This window comes from Amblyomma maculatum, chromosome 4 (assembly GCF_055883805.1).
Source record: "Amblyomma maculatum isolate TAMU_Amacu chromosome 4, ASM5588380v1, whole genome shotgun sequence".
In the NCBI taxonomy this organism is placed as follows: domain Eukaryota; kingdom Metazoa; phylum Arthropoda; class Arachnida; order Ixodida; family Ixodidae; genus Amblyomma; species Amblyomma maculatum.
The window spans coordinates 88,167,882-88,185,060 of NC_139347.1; the positions used below are offsets into that span (position 1 = coordinate 88,167,882).

The 17,179-nt window shown below is 45.8% G+C and overlaps 1 protein-coding gene across 1 annotated transcript in view; it reads right to left on the reverse strand.

Annotated features, from left to right (window-relative positions):
- LOC146191601 (vascular endothelial growth factor receptor 1-like) overlaps nt 1-16,990 on the reverse strand; it is a 90,137-nt gene extending 73,147 nt beyond the window's left edge. Inside the window, exon 1 of the mRNA XM_084602121.1 lies at nt 16,740-16,990. Within this exon, the coding sequence (XP_084458247.1) occupies nt 16,740-16,821 (82 nt within the window). The 5' untranslated portion in view covers nt 16,822-16,990. The remainder of the gene's footprint in view (nt 1-16,739) is intronic.
- Nucleotides 16,991-17,179: the final 189 nt, after the last annotated feature.

Consider the following 17,179-nt stretch of genomic DNA (forward strand, 5'->3'; position numbering starts at 1 on the left):
GCATTTGCGTGGTATTGAGGAATTTATCAGGAAGAGGAAGTGTACAAAGAGTTCCTCTAATGATGTCACAGTTAATGTTGATTTCTTTTTTGTAGTGAAGAGCAGTGTGCCGTGTAGGTGGATAAGGCCAGGGAATCCTAGGCGTCCGGTGTTGAAGTTCGCGGGCGAGGCGGTGCACTGCCTTATAGCCTGCGATTCCATTGTGACTAGGAATCCACCTCAGTGTGACAGTGTTGGGACGTAGTTTGGTGAGAGCTCTGTGTAGATCATCCTGCAGTTCTTCAGGAATGCGACCCGTATGAATGGCGCATATAGCCTGTAATGAATCAATATATATGGTATATCCTGAAGGGTTAGGGGGTGCTTGTGCGAGGCCTTGAATACTGGCGACTATTGGCAAGGTAATCGAGAGTCGCTGTAGGAGGAGGATTTATGTAAGGACCGAGGGTATGCGTCACTACTTCGCTACAGCTCTCAATTGAGTAAGCAGCCACTCCGACGTTAGTTCGTGGTGCATCTGTGTAGACAATCGTGGAATCAGTATGGTGAACATGATTGGAAACGCGAGCGGAACGTCTGCCTGGATTAGTATCGGGTGCAACGTTTTTATGAATGGGGATTACTCTGAGGTTATCTGGGAGTGAGGAAGGAGGGATAATTATAGGGAGGTCCATAGGTTTGAGTGCAACTTGCTGAAGTATCCATGCAATGTCCTTGTTTGGTGCTAGAAAGACGTGCCATTTGCCGGTCTCGATGTTGTTGTATGAGGTCTCTCCGTGGCAATAACAGCCCATGGACGTATGTATAGGGACGTTAAGGGCAGCCTTGTGCAATATATGAAGCGCAACCTCAATCTGATGTCTTTGGCGACAGGTCAGAGTAAGGTATAGAATTGTATATAAAATTTTGCTTAGTGCTAATGCGTGGACAAGCTGCCTGATTTGACCCTCGCGTAGCCCGGTGTGCTTATTGACAATGTGGCGAACTAGATGCGTAAGCTGAGTGCAAACTTTAACGGTTGTAGAAACATTGACCTGATTAGTTGACTCGTGGATAAAAAGTCCAAGGATCCGGCAGGGCGATACGCGAGGGATGGGGTGGCCTGCGATTGTGAGATTGATTAGATGGTTACGCTGGCGTTGATAGCGTGTGCAGTCAACAGCAATTCGGATTTTTCAGGTGCGGCAAATAGCCCTACATTGTCAAGATAATTAGCGACTGCATCGATACCTTGCTGCAGGGTCTCCTCTACTGCTCCAGGAGACTGTATGTTTTAGGTTTGCGATAGACGCTAGAATACGAGATAGGGGAGCCTTGAAATGCCGTGGAGTGCAACGATCATTGAAAACCTCCGTTTGACACCGGCCGGTCAATACGAATTATCCGCGCAATGGTATCATAGCGAATGGCCACTGGAATCTCATGAGCCATGGAGAGCAGCTCCGCACTCCCGCTGAAAAAAAGGAAAAAAATCTTAAAGCCTCTAAATAAACAAAACACATGTTTTATTTAATTACAAATTTAGACTACATTAATCAGTTCAGAAGCTAATTTTTATTCGGCGCTAACCATTGCCTTGAGTTTGTGCTTGGCAACACTCACGGGGGTCGCCTAACCCTGCGAGTATACATGCAATCGCAGCTAGCACAGCGTCCAAGGTAGCGTTCTCATCTCGCATTGACTACCCTGCTGAGCAACGGCGATGTTCTTGCGACTTCGACAAATACAACTTTCCTCGAAATGGAGATGTCCATTCGTCGTGTTTCACTTTTAACAAAGGACACAGCTATACCTAGCCCGGACTATTGACAGGTGCCCGTATACTTTCGCATCAGCCGTTGCCGAGGAGGTTCGCCGCTTTATACAGGCCTCTTTGAACGCGCCGGGCACATTCTGAACGGGGGCATATCCCCACGAGTGCAGGCATGCCCGCCTGACTAAAGCGTGCCCGATCAAAGCTGCCGTGCTGTAGAGGACACAATCTTCTGCAAGACCACGATGTGCCGACGTTGACATTAAAGTGATGCGCACTAGCAAAACATTTTTTCTGACTACAAAACTTAGCATGAAGCATGAATCTAGAATCCGCACAAAGTGCACATTCTAGATTCTCACAATTTCTAACTGACTATGCTCAATTTTTTTTCAAATGTCGTTTCGCTCATCACACTTTTCCTGACCATGTGGGTTTTCCTTCGCAAGCAATATATATTCTGATCTCTTTTTGCCCTTTATATTACTAAAAAGGAGAGGTGTATTAACTACAAAGCGATGCTCTGCGGCAAAGTAAAAATATTTTATGTAACAGTTGAAAAAAAAATAATTTATCCACAGAACTCATTGAAACTGCCTGTTTTCCCGAGGTACAGAAAGTGCTAATCTCCTAACACACCTAGAGAATGCAGTGCTATTAAGAAGAGCGTTGAAGCACTTCCTCATGCAATGCAGGAGTCCTTGCCTTTGTGACTGCAGGTGCCCTTATCAAACGGGGCGCCTGCGGAAGTGACAGACGCGAAACGAAGGTCGCACTTGCTCTGTAAGTATAGAAGCAGCGACGGGGAAGCAAATGAGGTGTTCTGCGGTACGCCTCCTGGCTAAGTGGTCGCGACGACCAGGTTATGCATGTTTGCTTTGTACGTACGTAGATGGATAAAGAAGGTCTTCATTTTATGGGTAAACAACGGCATTGCGTATAGAAGCTACGCGTGGCCATAATTCACGCGTCTTTTTGGCCCGTTCCAGCATACCGCCATGTTTAACGTATTGCACAAACCCCTGCATGGTTAGGTGATTATCGATTGCTTTTCCTGCAGCTGAGCCACGAATATGTGGCAAAAAGAAGGACCGCTCAAGTTCGTGCTACCCATATCTACCCGCTATCATATAAAATCAGAAGCCTTGCATACATGGACTCTACAAAATGCGGGTCCAGATGATTATTCGAGAGAAATAACGAGTTTTGAAAATTATGTGCGTAATATAGTCTGCTGCTCTCTTCCTCTATGTTTTTACCCTTTGAAAAGGGACTCTACTCGACTTTTGTCCAGTTCATATAAATTTAGCTAGAGTCCCTTTCGTGGCAGTTGTCAGCACAACAACGCTAGCTCTATTATTTTTTTTTTTCAGAAGACAAATATGAACCACATATTCAATCACTTCTGATCAAGCGTCGCGTGAAAAATGATCAGACAGCGAGTCCACAAGGTATGCCTCCTCATGCGAGTATTTTTGCGCTCATCCTTGCAACAGTAACGCGGCATGCACTACATTAGAGAGTTTTAGCATAACGCGATCCGAGATCCGTTATACAGTGATCCGCCACCGCGCGTTCCATTGCGCATGTCCAGATCGCCTTGACGGCGCCACATGCTGAAAGGCGGCAGAACCAATCCATGGCGAAGACGGCACCCAGACCTGTCGCGTCGGGACCAATCAGCACGTACGCACCGGCCGAGCGCGGCAACGGGTCATCGTGACGGATCGCGGATCGCAATACATTAAACTCTATTCTCGCATGCGGCATCGGCCACATGTCGTCGTGATCAGGACATTCGCCGCATGAGGGCGCTGATTCTTTATATTAGGACTGGTAAATTTATGTTGATCCTGAAAAGCGCATAAAAAACACACAGGCAACAGCAAAAGACGAACACGCGAAACGCTCGTGTGTCTGTCTTTTGCTGTTGTCTGTGTGTTTTTTATGCACTTCTCAAGATCAACGCGGCTAAACAACTCGCCTGAACGCAGCCATTGCTGGTAAATTCGGAGAAACAAATGAGCATCATGTGATGTATCCCTCCAAATGACGATACAGGCGCAGTCAATCTCTTTGATGCCCTAAGGTTTGTAGGCACCAGTGGTCGGGTGAATGAACCTGCGATGCATGTTAGCAAAAGCGATTCGAAGATTTGGGGCTTAAAAGAAGAAAGTTGATATAAGGACAGAATAGTAGAAATAAAAATGACCTGAAATTACGAAATAGTTCACGGAATTATAGCAACATTTAAGATACAAGCAAAAAAAGTAGAAAAAAAGGCTGATCATAGTGGAAACTACCACCACTCCATTTCAAAGCGGACGCTCCGTCCGTCCGTCCGTCCGTCCATCTGTCCAGTCCCATCCATCCATCCATCCATCCATCCATCCATCCATCCATCCATCCATCCATCCATCCATCCATCCATCCATCCATCCATCCATCCATCCATCCATCCATCCATCCATCCATCCATCCATCCATCCATCCATCCATCCATCCATCCATCCATCCATCCATCCATCCATCCATCCATCCATCCATCCATCCATCCATCCATCCATCCATCCATCCATCCATCCATCCATCCATCCATCCATCCATCCATCCATCCATCCATCCATCCATCCATCCATCCATCCATCCATCCATCCATCCATCCATCCATCCATCCATCCATCCATCCATCCATCCATCCATCCATCCATCCATCCATCCATCCATCCATCCATCCATCCATCCATCCATCCATCCATCCATCCATCCATCCATCCATCCATCCATCCATCCATCCATCCATCCATCCATCCATCCATCCATCCATCCATCCATCCATCCATCCATCCATCCATCCATCCATCCATCCATCCATCCATCCATCCATCCATCCATCCATCCATCCATCCATCCATCCATCCATCCATCCATCCATCCATCCATCCATCCATCCATCCATCCATCCATCCATCCATCCATCCATCCATCCATCCATCCATCCATCCATCCATCCATCCATCCATCCATCCATCCATCCATCCATCCATCCATCCATCCATCCATCCATCCATCCATCCAGAGGCTACTCTATAGTGGGTTTTTACAGCAAGAAAACAGCAGAAAAACTTGCGTTTAGAAGAAAAATATAAGCGACTTGCATATGAAAACTCTCCGATCCCTACACGTGTGGCGTTGACTGAACTAAGAAAAGAAACAGTTGGTCATAGATTTTCTTACGCTTAGGGAAAGCTGGGGCCTCCATAAGCGCTCCAGCCACCATTAGCGCTCCTGTATATGCTCCCGCATATACAGGAACGCATGTACAGGAATGTGTTCTTGTATATGCTCCCGCTATACAGGAACACTAGACACCATGGGCGTGCTAAGAATCATGGGCCGCTGAGCTATCTTGGTGCGCGAAAGTCGCTTTTTGTCGCGAACACAGAGTGGCGTTACTGAGATACCTCCTCCTCATTATCATCATCTCGAGGCGTGAAAGCAGATAGAGAAAGCCATATTAGCAAAGGCGCAGGAGCAGACGACACCAATAAAAGGCTTCTGTTCTCTGAAATGCCGCTAAAAAACTTCCTAAAGTGATTGAGCAACGATATATACTTTCAATGCATTCTTTTTTTCTTTTAAAGTGTGCCCATCAGGTGCGAAATATTGGTTTCCATGCTGATCAATACTTAACCAATAGGAGAGAGATCCGTCGATTATTTTGGATAAATTTCACGCTTAAATGCTGTTCCGCTTACTTTTTGCGATTTATGCTCACAGTGTTGAATGCCCGGACATTTGTTTTATTGTAGAACAACGTTTATATTTGCATTATTTTTGGCTAAAAATTGTAGTTTTGCGCTCGGTAGCTCTCCGTCCCATGATGCTTTGGACGCCCATGAGGACTGAACTGGTCGTCAGGAGGCTCCATACAAACTGCCATAGATGGTGTCACAGCTTTTCCTCTAGGTGAGAGCAAGAAACTCTATGCCGTTAGTCACTTGGATTTGCGCAAAATTTCTTTCGACATGCAATTAACGGAACGCGCTTCTTCTTACAGCTCCCATGGACTCCTATGTCGTCAATTGCATGGCGAGAGAAATACGCTATCTTGAGGCATATCGTCAGCAACGTTAAAGACTACTCTTACATTCGCATTATCCTCCCTTTCTCCTGAAATAGAAACGGCGCATGCATTTGTCTCCTCGCTCCACGCCTCTCGAAGCAACAGGTGTTGCATCCCCATTCAAAGTCGACTGCCGCAAGAAAGTCCCTACGTCACTCTCGTGACGTCAGGCACGTAAGAGAGGCCAACTTGAGAGGGTGCGACAGGTTAATGCCTGATACGACCAACAGCGAGACGTACGAGCCTTTTCCCTACCGCAAGCTTTACCCCTGCTCCTCATATCAGCCCGGCACTGCACGACCTTTTATTGAGTCCTCCATATGTTGTAATAGTTCCTCTTCCTGCGTTGTTGCTCTAGAGTGATCATTTTGTTTGGTAGCCAGGAACAGAAGCCTCCAAACAAAAGACAAATGCAGGGGCTCCCCTAGGCCTGTTTCTATGCGACACTTCAAATGGTTTCGGAACATGACCACCGCGGGAAGCAAAGTTCCATGTGGCCTTATTGAGAAGACAGGAAGCAAGCTTCGCTGCAGTGTCCGCACAGCTGTATAGGGCGCGATGAGAAAATACGGCTCTTGCACGGCTCGTTCGCTTTTCAATCTACTGCGCACTTGTGCACTGTGTACCTATTGATTGTTGCCCTACCCACTAAGCATAGATCCCCTCCCCCCTCCCCCACCCCCCGCCCCTTTCTGTCTCTCTAAGAAAATGCGCGTAAGAAACAAATTTTCCTTTTTTTTATCGATGTCCTGCTAGAGGGGCGGCATATCTGTGCCTTCAATATGCTGGCGATAAAGGGCGGAATGCTGTTTCACCCTGTGCTGTGCAGGCTGGGCTCTCAGCCTCCTAGGTGGTCGCCAGTTGATACAAAATTAATCCTAATTAACTAAGCGACTAATAAACTACTTTTATCCTGTTTTATGGATAGTGTGATTGTTTGTGCCAGTGTGAAGTTGAAAGCATAAACAAAACGATGAGCCAAATTGAAACCTTGTGCTGTATGTATACCTTGAAGTGCACTTTCGGTAGCGGCTTCATCGCACTCTAAAATAACTATGACGCACTAGCAGAAGACGATCGTGCTTCTTGAAATAAGTAAGTGTCTAAACAAAATAACGAGCGTAACGTGCAGGCAGTCCGAATTGGGCGCCGTACAGGTACAGACAAAAGCTACCAACGGAGTTTGTCTTTGCACCGATATTCCAGCACGCCTAACGGCTCAGTTTTGGTCTTGTGCAGAAAAAGCACCCGATTACCTGTACATTTATCCGTATGTTTACCTGTAATTATTCATTATTTACTTTGTCAGGGATAACCGTTTAGAACAGCCTGGTGTCTCTTAACAGACGACACATATTCGCCATTTTATGTACGTTCTTTGTTACCAGTCACGAAATATTATGCAGTTCATTCCTTTTATCGCATAATCGCTGTCTTTCTTTCGTGGAAAACCGACGGCCATGTATTGGTTTTTCTCTTCATATTTTGTTTCGAATGAAGTTTTGCTTTTAAGCCTTGACTTTTTAACATCAATCAGCTTTATATTTCAAAAGTACCAGTTATTTCCTAATCTTCGTCTTGAGATATCACTTGATCAATGTCAGTGTGCTGTGTTGTTGCAGCATATTGCACGAGGGGAAAACAGCGGAAGGAAGGTGGGGTTTAAGGTCTTATTTAAGCTGTTTTCGTGGTTTTTGCCACTGTACTCCTTCCTTTGTCATTTTGAAGAAAGTGACGAATAAAATGCTTGCTATTTAATCAAGCTACTTCTGCTTCCTATTGTCGTAAGCTTACTGCCCTCGTACCGTGTTGAGTGCGCGGCCCGAAGAGATGCCATCTGTTGCGCTACCGTCACGATTCCATCAGTGATGGCGGTTAGACAAAGAGGTCGAAGGTCAAAGGTACCCTGGAGTAGCGAGATCTTCGTCTCGTCTCAGCCATGCGAATATGTTGGCGCTTGGTCGTTGCCGAAGTACAGAGCGTGAGGAGGGAGGCGTGACTAACCGGAAGCGCCAATCACTCACTTCCGGTGTGCGCTGCCGTCGTTGCGTCCCGCTATCTCAGGGGTGGGCAGTGCGCGCGATGCAGCCCACGCACTTGTGCTCGCTTCGGCTGGACGGAGAACTTAAAAGAGCGTCTCCCACGAGCGGAGCTTAAAAAAAGAAAAAGAAAAAGGACCCTGGGGTGTTGATGGTCTCACATTTGACACAAACCTTGACAAAATATCTAATCAAAGTGCCACGTTCGCGTTGTCAGGCTGCTATGTGAAACAGTCATTTTCGTTTCTTTTTTCTTACGGTGTAGGCAGCTTGAAGTAGGAGAGGCGCCGAAAAAGTAATGCCCCTTAAGTTTTTTTCACACACACTACTAATTCGAAATTTGTGAATTCATACATATTGCAACTGCATATCCCCCGGGCATACGTTAATTTTCAATGCAGTGTTGGTCAGTTTATTTAGCTTTGTGCCACCGATGAACAAGGGTATGCATGTCTTTTTTGCACCAGCTATTTTCCTTCACAGCATCAACACAAACGACAACGTCCGTCCTCACAGTAGCTTTAAAACAAAAGAAGTGATTGCCAGATTTGGCTGCACTGTTACCGCATCCCTCTCATAGTCGTGGCCTGACCATCTGATTTTCATATTTGCGCTTCGTGGATCCAGGTTTCAGAACGATGAAAATACCATCCGTGCCCGAGGACAGGGCTGCGCCAAAAAAAGCAATGCTGACTCAAAGGAAGCATACATGTCCAAGTCACACGATCTGAGCGAAATTGCAGCGAAAATTAACATAGGTCCGGCAGATATGCGGCTGTATTCATTGCGAATTCCGGAACTTCTCTTTTCCTTTCTTTCTTTCCTTCTTTCTTTCTTTCTTTCTTTCTTGCTTGCTTGCTTGCTTGCTTGCTTTCTTTCTTTCTTTCTTGCTTTCTTTTTTCCCCTTTCTGTCTTTGATTCCGCGCTAGCGCCAGCCTCAAGACACATCATTTCTCCTCACTGTCGTCGCCTATCTATAACGGTTCACTATCGCAGTGACCTAACTCGACTACGTTCGTCATCTCTTCGATGACTACGAGACCTGACTCAAGTGTCCCGAGGATATAAAATGCGTTCAGCGGCATTGTCCCACTACAAGCCCACTCGTGGACCATGATGACCATTTCGGTTTAGTTCCACTCATGAAGGACATCGTATACTCCACACTCCCGACAAAGCAGAGCCGTTAAACAATCGAGACTGTAGGTGGCTGCCGTCCGCTTAAAACGGGAGAACGGTGATATTTGCTTCGCTGTACGTATCGCCTATTTGCGTGTGCCGCACCAGCTGGGCCGATCACTGCATACGAGCTCGTTTGAACTCGAAATCAGAGCGCCCACTGAAAAGTGTATGCGTATACGTACAGAAGGCGCCAAAAGTTTACAGGGCCATGTTCGTGGTAACATGTTTACTACAGCGCGGTCCTGCAACCCGATCACCAGGCATTGACACCAGGTGAAAGCGCGTGCACATCCTCTAAACCTGCCGGATATTGAGGTCAGTGGCTTGCGCGGCTGCGTCAAAAGAGATATTTTTCTGCACAAGGGCATCCCGTACGCGTTTGCTGCTGAGTGTTTAGACTATGGCTTTTGGGGGGATTATCTTATCTTGAAGAGTTGTGGAAGCTCTATGGCAGGTGGCTATAAGAGACCCTCCGGTGACTGCGTGTACAAACTTCGAACCAAACTGACGTCAACCCTGAGCGCATAAGCATTCTTGTGTAACCGTGTAGTTTCTTCCTCCGGCGTGTTGTGTATGAATGACTGCTAAAAGCAGGGGAAAATTCACACGTCGAATTAAAGAACACCAGTACGATTTGAAAGATTATAAACATCGGGTAAACGCAGCTGTCAAAGATCTCATCCACAATTATAGCAGTCATAGCAGAGACCAGGAAAACTCAGCAATATTGATAAGGAGAAGGTCGCCACCACCCGGCTGTGCTCAGCAGCTAAGCCCGTGGATGCGGCGCCCGCGTTTTGATGGAGTATACGGTGCGACATCACTGCATTATTTCGGAGCCCTCCACTACGGCGCCTCTCATAGCCGATGTCACCTGGTGACGTTAAACCCCGTACATCATACCGGTCCCCAAACACTGATGTATTCTGTCCCTCGTTTTCTGAATACTAACCCACCTATCCTTCCTATCACGCTGTAGTGTATATCACCTGTAAGCATAAACAATCCCTTCGAGAGTCGCGTACGTGTATGCCTTCCCTCTACGTCGTATGTGCCTTCTTCGCGTGCCTTTCTTTGCCCTACTGCAACAGCACTTGGTTGGCTTAATTCCAGACTTTATACCGTGCATTCCGATACACGAATGACGTCTGTGTCTTGACTGACATCTTGTAGAGAGAACCGCAAGGATTGTAAAGCGTAATTTTCATCTTCTGTTCTGATCAATGACTTAAATATCGCTTCCTTAAGAGCATATACTCCAATCAGCTAAGTAATTTTCAACAAATTCTAACTTCTTTGGCTGTTTCTTTGTCCTTTCCAATTCCCCTCAAATATAGATCAAACAGGACATTGCCTAAGTGGGCCCCATATTTCCACATTCTTTGGCTGTACATTCTTGTTTGCTGCCGACTCAGGAACACCTTGGCTATGCTGTTATGCCCTACTTCACGCACACCAAAGGACTGCAGCTCCGCTAAAACTGACGCTAAACAATTTGAGATTGCGCGGTTGTGGCCGGCGCCTGGTTGCTGCGCACGACTAGCGCGAAGCAGGTGCTTTGCGCGGGCATCCTCGCGGTCGCGCGCGCACACGCATTCCAGCATGCACTGTCTGTTCTGCTGCATCGCCGGGAGGAGAGCGAAATGCAAAGCGAGCGAAATCGGTGGCGGTTGCGTGCTGCGCGCGAAGAGGGAGCCCGCATGAAGGGGGCAGAGGAAGAGACCGGCGGGTGGCGTGTCTCGCGGGAGATGAAGACCGCGTCGTCACAGATGGGCGCACTCTGTGCCTTCTTCACGGTCAGCTTGGTTTTCTCACGGTCGGCTCACCGAGTGCGCGCTCATCGCAAATGCGTTCAAGAGGACACACTTTGGAGGGACCTGTACTAGACTCTCGAAAGGCACATGGATTCTGGACTGCGTCTGTTGAGAGCGCGTCAGACTCGGTTTCTCATTATTCGAGGTTTTAGCATTCTAGAATACAACCATATAAGTTACTCACTTAACAACTTTTATATCCAGTATAACTCCAGACGATAACGCGCTTATTCAGCGCTAAGGCAGGGTTTATGTGCAGTCACACGTATCCCGATAATGCTTTTTTCAAGCGATGTAATTGTTTGCTAGTGTGTTGCTTAGATAATGAGTATCTCCGCCAGCGATATCTTCAAGCCGTTTTCACGGCATTAGCGATACTGGAAATACTTCCGACGTTACTTGGCTTCCACGCGTGTCATATCGCGAAGGAAGCGGCACGCCGCATAACAAGCGTGCGTAAGATATCTCCATGACAAATAAAAGTGTGAGTCGCTAAACAAGCTGGCCGTTAACAAAAACGGAACTGGGAGATCGCGACTAACTGGCATAGGATATAAATAATGAGTTCTTATATGTGTGTCCTTCCGTGGACGTTATCACACGACGATGATGTTATAAGTATTATTAGAGCTCACACCCCGACCTCAGGTGTGCAGCCAGGACATATTTGTCTATAACGCTCGCAAAAATAAGCCCTTTATCTACCGAAACAAAGTTCAGGGACCCGCTGAGCTATCACAATCTGACTTAACACGAATTGTTGACCACATAGCACATGCAATCACAGATCTTTGATGCAAGATAAGAATTTCTACCATAAGATTAGCTATGTGCGCTCCAATTCTGTGATTGTGTACAGCGCTATAGGTGTTACATACGCGAGGCACCAGCACCTTTATCGGAAATAACGGCCGCTAACTCTATCGTGCCACTCCACTACAAAAATCCGTTGAAACGTTTCTCGTTCATTAATTACGTCCGTTGACCTTCGGGACTGTCCCACAGGTAGTATCGTCACAGCGCCATGCACGAGCAATGCTGAAGACACAAAGGCCAAAACAGACTACAGATAACGATAGAAAGCAGAACAGAAGCCATACATTGGAGCATGTTTTTACTCTGATCTATATGTTCCTTCATCATTATGCTGCTACCTATTGAGACGTCATGGCTGACGGCTCCCAATCAACACCTGCCATTGTCCCTGATTCTATCAGAGGAGACTGATCGATGAGAAAACGACAAATGGTTGAAGAGGAAAATCATCTCAAGCCTAGCCTATCATTCGTCGTTCTACGCTGCGCTCGTGGGCGGTGACACCTCGAAGCCGAGATAAGAGAGAATGGGAAAGTGTTGAGAGCGTGTCGCCCCGCGGGAAGATGAGCGGATGATTGAGGGTCATTGCAATGGTAGCAGATTCGCACAACGTCACCCTTGAGTCTGAACTGAGAACCGATGTGCGTGGTTCATGAGCGCTCTATGTCATTAACTCCGGCATAAAAGTCTCGGTTACGAACTATCACAAAGAGACAACGTTCAGGTGAAACATAAATTGCGCTACTTGTTCTAAGGCACGCAGTCCACGTATCGCGGCCTCGTGTCCACGTCATTTGAGCTGTATCGGAAAGGATGTCGCACAGCGCGTGTCGCACCGCTGCTTATCACGACGTAATATTTGGAAAATGTCATCAACAGGATGAGACTAAAACACGCAGAAATGGCGTTTGCTCACGTGAAAAGCCCTGGAGAGGGTTTCACCTGTATCGTCCCAGTCAGATATGTATACATGTAAAGCGGTGATCGTATACACGTAACTTTTAAATGAAGCAATGTGGGAGTTCCCGACTCTTCAGTTGCGCTGAAATTTTTTTCGCGCGTATCTGTATAGCACCATGGTTGACTGTCCTGACTGACCAGTGCATGGGCCGATCATGTTAACCGCCTTTTATGACTACTTAACCGACTATCGCGATTGTTTGGTAAACATATGAGCCAGCTGTGCGCATTGAAACGGAGGAGGTGTGTACCATAAAGGCACAAATGTACAACATTCCATTAAGGAGAGAGAATTCACCCTCCCGGTCCACCCCGGCCCCTGACATTATGGTTACATATCAGGTTCTCGACTGGTTCCTATTATAATTATTTACACTTCCACTTGTGTTTCCCCGGGTGAAACTTCGGCGCAGGTTGAGACAACTTGATTGCTTGTTAATAAAATGTAGACGCTATATAAACGTGACAGCAGGTTTCGTAGTTATTAAATTATGAGCGCTGTAAAACTATGCTATTCTTAGCGCGCCTACCGTCATTTCCTACCGAAGCATATTTTTTTTTTTTTTTAGAGCGATTGGTCGGTGCTTGAACCTCTTCCTACATGAAAATACCCGACCAGACGGGCTTCCGTCAAGCCCCGAATTTAACCAAACCTGTCTGCGTAGCCTAGGTAATGCTGTGCCTGACTCGGCCTTCAAAAGCGTGCACTTTGGAAGGTCGGTTCATATTCCACATCCACACTTCAAATGAACGATCAGAGTTTGCTGCTTCTCCCAAATTTCCGATGTCGTGTGGTCTCTTTAAGTCGCACAAATCATTGTTCAGCCATGTTAGCGGCCAGCTACCAGCTGTCAATGCCATGCCCGTGATCTTTCACTCAAAACGCCGACACCGACACCAACACCGACACCAACACCGACACCAACACCGACACCAACACCGACGCCTGACTTTGTAATGAGACCTAATAACGCGATATTGTCTTTCAGCGAATTGCGATCGGCAAATGTTCGCGGTCCGGCTTCCGCTTATCTAATTGCTTACTTTTTTTGTTGCTTCATACGAAAGGCAGACGTTGCGGCAGTGAGTACCAGAATTTATAAAGTACGCATTTAATGAAACGTGTGGCAGAAGGTCCTTACACATAGCCTTAAACTGCTTAACTGCGCGAAACCGGTATGCTAGTTCGGGCGTGATCAGTTCAAGCATCGGGCCTGAATCAAGGCGCAAGTAATTAGGCCAATGCTACACCTGGGGCTGAAAGGAACTCAGGCGAATTCTTACGCTGAGCTTTTCAAAACAATGCTGGATTAGGATATGGAGCCATGACGTCCCATTGCATGACTCTTCTGGCTCAGAAACTTCGAGTCATAACGCGACACGATAATTTGAGTAATACTCTTGTTTGGGCGAGTTGGTTCATCTTTGAAAGGTTATGTATACTTCATTATGTATGCGCTCCGTACATGTCGTACATGTCGTTTATGTGCCTTTTTGTGTCCCGTTTTTTGCGCAAGTATACATAACCTTTCAACGATAATTTGCAGATCGCGTTTATCTGGTAAGGTATACAGCTGCCGACAAAAGACCAATGAATGGTCATTGTTGGCGATCAGCACATTTGACGCAGGATGGCAGCATTAGCTGATATATGTTCATAAAATATATGTAAAATAAAGATAGGGAATATGTTTAAATATGCTAGCTAATAGGCTATACCAAACACCATCATAGTTATGAATCGCATGTGCCGATCTTGATTTTATATGTAGCATCATTACAAGTGCATTGATCGCACTCTGTGAAGGGGAGTTGGGGAAAAAGCAACAACATACATGGTTACTCTAGAGGGCGGCTGATCGGCATTATTACTATTAAAAGCGAGGCATTTAGAACTACACAGTGATATTAAGACAAGTGTCTAGCAGTAAACAAAATATATATGATAGCTCAATTTTTTTCTTATTTTTTTCTTTTTTTGCCGCAATAAAAAATGAGCGCAAGCCAACGGGAAGACAGTATCACAGCTTTACACATGCAATCACACTTCTCACCATATTAAGCCAAAGTTTTCTCCTACTGCAAACTTAGTCAAGAACGGCTTTTTGCTCTAAGTGAAAGTATCGACGATAATGGAGTTCTCACTGCTAAACGGGGTACCAATTTCCAAAAAAAAAAATTACTTTTTACAATTATTTATCATTATCAGTACCTCGTGTGCAAGACTTTTATTTCGATCATTGCTTCACAAAGCCAAGGCACGGAGTGTAGAAAGCTGTCAATGACCGTCTAGTCCATATTTTCCCACTCTTAGCAGCTGGTCCAAATTCTCCTCGGTTGTGCTCGCGTTTTTGTCTTTCAGAAAACGAACGAAGCCTATGCAAACGTATTTAAATCGAACAATTTCAGCACGCTGGCTTGGCCACTTCGTGAGGTCCACTCTTTTCTACCAATTTGTCACAAGCATGGAAGATTGCTTCAGGTCGCCATTTTGTTTAAACGCTTATACACTAGTGGCTACCCAAAGCCCAGATTCAGCCCCGCCGTAGTGGCGCAGTGGTTAGGGAATATTCTAGAGCACTATAGTTAGGGCGCTCGACGGCTCGACTGCTGTACCCCGAGGATGTTGTGAGATGGAACCCCCGGTCGCGGTGGCCACTTTTCGATGGAGGCGAAAAGTAAGGCTCCCGTGTGATTTGTGATACGTCAGCGCATGTTAAAATCCCCAGGTTGCCCAAATTGCCGGAGCCGTTCACCATAGCGTCTCATATAATTAGGCAAAAATCCTAACTGGTCTAACAGGTTTAAGGAACAAATTTCTAGTTCATACCAGTTGGTTTGAAGCTGAATAACAGTTGGTCCCGAGCTAGAATTCAGCTGGGATCAACTGGGAATTTTGTTCCTCAAACCGGTTAATTCACTTCGGGTTTTAACTCGCAAATTTGGGACGTTAAACCCGATAAACCAAACCAAACCAAACCAAAGCCCAGATTCTTGCTTCCCTTTGAACCGTAACTTCCTAACAGTTCTCTGCTAAACTGCTTTGCTCATTACGCCTTGAACTTGGCGAAGGAGACCAACTGCACGAAAGGAGAATCAGCTGGGCCCGTGTCGTAACGTTCCTGCCTCCATGGTTAAACGCGAGAAATCGATGCTGCTAGATGTAACGACTTTCAGCAGCCATGTACACACATGGTCAAGTAAACGCAATCTTGCATATATATATATATATATATATATATATATATATATATATATATATATATATATATATATATATATATATATATATGCATACGTCATATTCATCTCACAAGCCTCCACCTACGTGGTCTACTGTATCTTATAATGCTACTTGATACATAGCAAATAGTGATTGATCCACATTCCCGAGACAAACGTTGAAAGTATGCTGCCGAGACATCGATCTAACAGGTTGTAACGTATCACTTGAGTAAAAAAAAATAATAACTATACATATATGAGCTGTTATAATTACACATTTTAATGCAGAGCTGAAAAATCTGCATCTTTCAGTGGTTCGAAGAACAGTAAATTTATGGACACAATTAGTAGACGATGTTTGGTTTAATCCCGAGTGCTTTAATGGTCTCTGAAATTGGCGCGCTAATTACCTCATTGTTTGCTGCTTCAACACAAATTTCAGATATACAAGAGGAGGCGTCGGCAGCAAGTGGAAAAACAGACACCAGTAGGATTGCTTGTGTAGCAATTTTATGACCATAATTATCAAATATAATTATGTGCCTGCCGTTTGCGGGCAGAGCGAACTTCACTGCCAAATATTAACAGCGCAACTTTATTACGATACTTGATATGCATAAACAAATGAATGAACAAATTTTTAAGTACTAGGAATCGGATGCTTCAGATGGGAGTTTCCTTATACCAGCTTATCTAGTATATATTTTAAAAGAAGTAACAATGTTATTGTTTATTATTTCTCTTTGCCGAGTACTTTGCGCGAATCAGCGGATATGTCAGCACCGAAACTAACAAGCGATTGGTAGTGCCGAGCGTGTACTCACGTTCTCCAACGTGCGAAGTCCGGCACAACAACAAGAGCTGTATCAAAATCCACGTTTGCGCGATCACTGCACATGATGTCATTCTCAGAGGGATGCGATAGAATGCCAATCCCGCGAGAACGAAGAAGACACCGAATAAACGCTACGCTTTGCTGACTCCGCAAGACATCGCGTCGAACCTAGCTCCAAACAGCGTGAGGCGAAGGCTGCGAAGGCGGAGTCCGGCGTTCAGCTGATGTTCAACAGCGGGAGCTAAGTCGCGGGGGAAAGTGGAGCGCTCCGGCTCAGCCGCTCACGTGGTAGCGGCGCTGATTAAACACGCCGGCCGCAACATACAAAGAAAAGAATAGAGAGGAAGCTCTGGGCTCTTGCATTAGCGTTTACTATTGCACTACCCTTGCATATTGTTTTCGAAGCTTGCACAAAGATCTAAATAGTTT